Source organism: Chiloscyllium plagiosum, chromosome 7 (genome assembly GCF_004010195.1).
Source record: "Chiloscyllium plagiosum isolate BGI_BamShark_2017 chromosome 7, ASM401019v2, whole genome shotgun sequence".
NCBI classification, from domain to species: Eukaryota; Metazoa; Chordata; class Chondrichthyes; order Orectolobiformes; family Hemiscylliidae; genus Chiloscyllium; species Chiloscyllium plagiosum.
The window spans coordinates 23,617,030-23,623,825 of record NC_057716.1 but is presented as its reverse complement, the minus strand read 5'-3'; the positions used below and the strand labels follow the sequence as shown (position 1 = coordinate 23,623,825).

The window sequence follows — 6,796 nt, the reverse complement described above, 5'->3', positions numbered from 1 at the left end:
TGGCGGGACTACCTTACACTGAAAGAGTGGAGTGACTGGGCTTGTATACCCTTGAGTTTAGAAGACTGAGAGGGGATCTGGTTGAGACATATAAGATGATCAAAGGATTGGACACTCTGGCGGCTGGCAACATGTTTCCGCTGCGGGGTGAGTGCCGAAACAGAGGAGACAGCTTAAAAATACGGGGTAGACCATTTAGGACAGAGATGAGGAGAAACTTCTTCACCCAGAGAGTGGTGGCTGTATGGAATGCTCTGCCCCAGAGGGCAGTGGAGGCCCAGTCTCTGGATTCATTTAAGAAAGAGTTGGATAGAGCTCTCAAGGATAGTGGAATCAAGGGTTATGGAGATAAGGCAGGAACAGGATACTGATTAAGGATGATCAGTCATGATCATATTGAATGGTGGTGCAGGCTCGAATGGCCTACTCCTGCACCTATTGTCTATTGTCTACTAATTCCATACAAACTGGATGTTTTTTTAAACTCACGCTGTGTAAAACAAATGGGTATAAAAATAAGGCATCCCTCATTTAAAATAGGGATGAGGAGAACGTGTTCTTCTCTCAGAGAGTTGAGAGTCTGTGGACTGTCCTTTCATGGAGAGTGCTGAGGGAAGGATCATTGAATATATTTTAGTCAGAGTTATGTTCTTGACTAGCAGGGGAGTCAAAGGTTACTGGGGTAGACAGGAAAGTGAAGTTGAGGCCTCAATCAGATCAGAAATCATCTTATCAAAAGGCAGGCCAGGCTCGATGGCCTGAATGACCTATTATCTGAGACGGAGGTTCATTAAAACGCCACAACTGTTTCCTGAGCTTGATGATTGTCCTTGTCTTCCCAGAACTAAGATAACTATAGTTATATGCATCCAATCAAGTTAATAAGCTGTGGCTTTAAGAAATGAACAGCCCTGCAGAGAATGCTGTTCTGAGTTAATTGAATGTTCCAGTCGAGGTGAAGGCTTGAGTATTGACTCTTGTTGGAAATGCAAGTTATTACAGCTGATGGAATGAATACTACTATAAACATGCGACACAAACGAAAGAGGAAAGAAATGTTTAAAAGACAAATGTGAGAGAATATTATTCAGAATTCGACGCAGATTGACCAGCAGATACCTTCGAGCTCAAACACTGTATGGGTGATCTCTTCATTAAATCTCTTCAGTGTATGTGTAATCATTGTAGATTGTTGTCATCAATTTCCTTTCAATTCCTGTGCAAGTCAGTAAATGACTATGAAAAAAATATACTGACTTCTGAAGGTATTTGTAAACATACCTGTTCCCAAACAGATGAGTGTAGATATTGCTCCTGTATGTTCATATACACAGTTATCAATGTTAAGACTTGCCTGATGATATATCTGATCAAATTCATCTATCAGTTCCTGGAATTGAACTGACTCTAACTTAGATTCTGAAAAAAACTGAAGAAACCCATCAAAGCCATTAACACAAATTAGGGTTAACAGAGAGGTTGCCAAGCCCAGTTCCAAAGCAGCCTCTGGGAGTCACTGGAGCCCTTAGCTAACTCCACGGTGTTTGGTACAATTAAATTTCATCAGGAAGACCAGTGAAAATAACACGGTTTTCATTCAGTTGTTTGTTTACCTTTGTTCAGTATTTTCCATGAAGGCTTTAGCATCTTCCAGCTTTTCCCTCAGGTAAGTTTGAAATAAAACCGAAGAGTTTAGATATCCAATGAACCATGAGACAGGTTTCTTAAACGTAATAAAGATATCTTTGGCTCTATGATAAAGAAGGTGTTGTTAATGTCAGAGTAAAATACTAATATTTAGTTTATCTATTGCATATCATTGGAGGGTGTTGGGATAATAGGTGAGGTTCTATAGAGATCTTGTGATACAGAGGGTAGCCTTCACTGCCTCTGAGCTAGAGGTTCTGGGTTCAAGTCCCGCTTCAGGACTTGACGGCCAATGGAGGTCTATTCAAAATGTGGCCAAACAGGGTGAGCATCAACTGGTAAATCCTTTCAACACGTCGCAGTAATTAGAGTGGGAGAGACTCCGGGCTAGCCAGGTGATGGAAGGAATGTTGGAGTCTCCACCATCACTATCCGTAGCTTCAGACCAAAACATGTGGGTAAAAGTGCAAGCTGCTGTAGCAACTTGAATTCCCTGCAAACGTTGAAGCACACCTACCACCTCTTGCGTATTCACTGCTTGCTTAATAAAAGAAGCATTTCATTTCAAAGATATTCCATGGAACTTAAATAGTATATCCACACATTTATGTGCATTTACCCAAAAAACAGTTGCTCCTTGCATGTGTGGAAAATGATCGGAAAGGGGGAGAATAAATCGGAGAAACAGGAAAATCAACAAAAGTAATGGGTCATAGGATCAGAACAGCAAAGCGGAGGTGACTACGTTTCCATGGGGATTGGGCACACAGGGCAGCCCACACCTTCAATACATTATCTGGGCCGACATGACCCCAATTGTTAAAGTTCACTTGGGAATGTAACTTTTGAAAAATGTTTTGTGATTTACACATGAAAGAACTGAAACCAACATGATCATTCTAAAAGATGAGAGACTTAACAAACAATCCAGGTCTTTTTCAATATATAATTTCAGTTACATCACACTGTAAACTTTTGCTATAAATTCTATGTCTTACAATCTTATACATCACAACCACCTGATGAAGGAGCAGCGCTCCGAAAGTTAGTGCTTCCAAAAAAACCTGTTGGATTATAACCTGGTGTTGTGGGATTTTTAACTTTGTCCACCCCAGTCCTACACTGGCACCTCCAAATCATGACTACCATCGACACCACCAGTTTTAAGTTATTTGTTCCCTACATCAGCTTCTCACCAACCAATAATCTTACTGATTTCCTGTGATAACACTCTTAGATTCTATTTTAGACTCGGCCTCTCTTGGTACTGATTCAAAATGAAGCCACAGCCCAGTTACCGGGCTCTTTTTAAACTTGCTTTCTCCTCTTTTGATGCTGTATACAGAATGAAGTCATTCCCCCCACCACTCTCTTTCTAAACTTGCTGCCTTCCTCTCAGTGCATCGTCTCCCTGCTCTCCCCATTCTTTTCACACTTTCTGCCTCTTTTCCTAGCACTGTGTTCATTGTACACACATTATACCTGCAGCATGTGACAGCAGTACATGTGACAAGTACACTGAATGTGCATCAACTAAATGGTCATGTCTGGAACTCTGAGGGAAGTAGTCCTCAATCACAGCACAGGAAACAATTTTCAGTCTTGTTGATACATTAAATAAAGTCTGATATCCATCCAGGGAACTTGGGCATAGATGGTTGACCACTTGGGCAGTCCAGAGTAGAGGTTCTGGATCACTACAATCTAGGGAGCAGACCACACTCAGTTCTGTAAAACCAATGCAATGAATAAGTCAGTGAGGAGCTGCACAGAGAACAATCATGGATCGAATCACTTGTTTGTCAGGGTTGTCCACCCAAGTTAGTCAGTGGGCCACAGTCAGGTCTGGGGCTTAGCTCAATGAGAGACAATGGGTGGACATCAGGGGCCGCTGCTATAGTATGAATGTTGGGGAAATAAAGTGTAAGGATTGAAGATGGTGACGGGGGCGGCAACTCGACAGGTAAGGTGGGGAGATGATAGTACATTGAAAGACATAGGTACAAGAGTCGAGTGATGAATGGTCACAATCGCAGTGACATCAATGGGGGTGGGGGTACAGGGGGAGAAAGGATGTATGATTGTTGGTGTGACTAAGCTGAAGGGGTGATGTTGGAAGATGAAGTTGGAATTGAAAGTCATACCCAAGGAATGTGTGATAGCTCCGTATTGATGGAATTGACAGGGAGTGCCAGAAAGGAAGGAACATGGAGGCTCGGGGCAAAGAGAGTTCGGGACGGGGTGGAGATGATGGAAGTAGGTAAGGAAACTGTGAGAGTGGGAGAGCAGAGGTGGAGAGCCCCTGGATTACCAAAATGAGGCTGTACCTCTCTGCACCAAGCACAATCTTGAATTGCCTTCCATCCTCATGCAAACTCTAAACACACCCTGGAAATGGAAAACAGATACAAGTCCACCTGGAGGGGGTTGAGGTTGTGAGATCCCACACAGATCCCAAGTGAATCCTTGGAAGGAGCTAGTTACTCACAGTTTGACAACCATGGGGACTAGACTTGCCACCTTTTCCTTCATGTCTCAGGTCCCACTCCATCAGTTGGTATATTTCGGTGACAGTGTCCTGGCACATCCTCAGTCTGTGGCAACACTGTGCCTCACACATCTGGTGGAAATGGCACTGTGGATGATACTTCCCGGACATCCTGAGCAGACCTTTAGCTGGGACCTCTCCATGTGCCTCCAGCCCCTGCTGCCTCGATAAGTATCTGCCAACCATTTATGTTTCTGACGAATCAGCTTCCAAATCTATTGACTGTATCAGAACTGAAACACTGTTTATCCTATGCCACTGTTTATCCTATGGCAGAACTAATGGCTTTCAACGGGAATCAGATGAGCATCTGAAGATTAAATGAGAAAGTGCCAGACAATGGGAAAGAGCAAAGAAGTGATTGGTTGAATTGCAGTTGCAGGAGTTAGCATAGACATGATGGGCTGAATGGCATCCTTCTGAGCCGTAACCCATCTATGCTAGATCTGCTCCTACTAATTTGGCGATTGATATGATTCATTGTTAATGTGAAATAAAGTAATAGTTGACCTATTCAGGATCCAGCATCGAGAACAGGAAACAAACATAAAAACATAGACAATGGGAGCAGGGGTAGGCCTTTCAGCCCTTCGAGCCTGCTCCACCATTCAATATGATCATGTCTCATTATCCAACTCAGTAATCTGTTCCCACTTTCTCCCCATATCCTTTGATTCCTTTAGCCCGAAAAAATATATTCGGCTCTTTCTTGAAAATATTCAATGTTTTGGACTCAACCAACTTCTGTGGCAGAGAATTCCACAGGCTCCCCACTCTCTGGGTGAAGAAATCCCTCTTCATCTCGATAAACATATGCTTCTATTTTTCCTGGTTCCCGAAGACTGGCATTAACAGTGAGTTATACATTTACCTCGCTTTGTCTGGGAAAGGGATAGCATCAAACAGATCACGATATTCATTCCAGACCCTTTTTGTGGCAATCGTCTCATAGGGTTTGAGTTCTGTGAACAGCTGCGAACAGAACATGCAATGGAAAGAATTATAACATTGAACGAAAGGTCAAATGTATATTGCATTCAAACATGCTCAGATTCAATTCTTATCTGAAATAATTGCTTTGTTGAAAACCAGGATGCAGTTACTGCCACACCAACCTCCATTGCACTGTCATCATTTACAAACCCATGGTCTCGGCAGCATCATGGTGCTCACTAGACAGGTTTGTCTTTGCTGCATTCAGGGCATGAACCTTCCCTCATATCATGAAATGGGGCACTTGTTTTTCAAACAAAAAATGCACTGGTTGAGAGATGGGCAGAAGATTGAATGGGGAAGCAGCTGGTGATTAGACAGACATGTCAGCTTATTACGCTCTTTATTTTCATGAATTAACTAATGTTTGCACAGACACTTTGGTTCACAAATACCATTTGTTTTTTTATAGATATTTTTATTAGAAATTTAACATTTTTACAAGTTTACAAAAATAAACAAAACTCTCAAATATAAACATTGATATACAATTAAATCAAATATACAATAGCCAAAATTTAACAAAAGAAAATAAAACCGAAAAGGAAAAAAAAACAAAACTCAACCATCTACTAATCTAACCTACAACTAACCAGAGTGTATATTTAAGTCTCTTACATGCTCAGAATGTGTTAACATCAGATGTAATAAAACCCGTATTCGTGCGGGATTCCTCTCGTAAGGGGCCCCGGACCAGCCAGGTTTGTAATCTCAATTAAATAAAAGCCCTTGTTAGGATAGCCGAGATATCTGTATTTATGTAATTCAAGAAGGGCTGCCATATTTTATAAAATAACTCGGTCTTTCGGTGCACCATATTTGTAAGGAAGTCAAGGGGAATACATTCCATAATTAATCTGTGCCAATTTGAAAGTCCAGGGGGGCCCTCAGCCACCCAGCTCACCAAAATATTTTTTCTTGCACAGAAAGAAAGAATAGAATATAGTCTCTTCCCGTGCATATCAGGGGAGAGTAAGTTCGCAAAGCCCAAAAGGAGAGATACAGGGTTCACTTTAATTTCCGTTCCTAAAATTTCTGTCAGAGCACTTGCTACTTTAGTCCAATATCTACGGATCTTATGACAGGTCCATAGGCAATGTACAAGAGTGCCCACCTCTATTTTGCATTTGGGACACATTGGAGATGCTCCTGCCTTAAATTTTGCCAGTCGAACCGGTGCTATATGGGCCCTATGAAGTATCTTCAGCTGGATAGCCTGGGTTCTGTTACAGATAGTAATTCTTCTAGCATTTTCCCAAATATCATTCCACGTTTCCATAGAGATTTCTAGTCCCAAATCCTGATCCCATGTTTTAAGCAGATTATCCATATCTCCCGATACTTCATCATGAAGTAAATGATAAATAGTACTGACGGAAGATACCCCCACTGGTCATAGGACACTACATTCTCTATCTGATTTATAAAGACTAATAACATAGTCTTCTTCTGTATGTAATCTCGAATTTGGAAGTATCGAAAGAGATTTCCATTAGGTAATCAGAATTTCTGACGCAGCTGTTCAAAAGACATCAGGACCCCATCTTTAAATAAATCCCCGAGACATGAGATACCCCTGGATCTCCAGAATTTAAAAGTGGCATCTGT

General features: G+C 41.7%; 1 protein-coding gene across 2 annotated transcripts in view; it reads right to left on the bottom strand.

Annotated features, from left to right (window-relative positions):
* Positions 1-6,796, bottom strand: part of LOC122551410 (putative methyltransferase DDB_G0268948) — a 67,355-nt gene that overhangs the window by 5,923 nt on the left and 54,636 nt on the right. For both annotated transcript variants that reach the window (XM_043693253.1, XM_043693254.1), the window contains exons 5-6: positions 5,067-5,167; positions 1,614-1,751 (exon numbers count right to left, since the gene is read on the bottom strand). In XM_043693253.1, the coding sequence (XP_043549188.1) occupies positions 1,614-1,751; positions 5,067-5,167 (239 nt within the window). The remainder of the gene's footprint in view (positions 1-1,613; positions 1,752-5,066; positions 5,168-6,796) is intronic.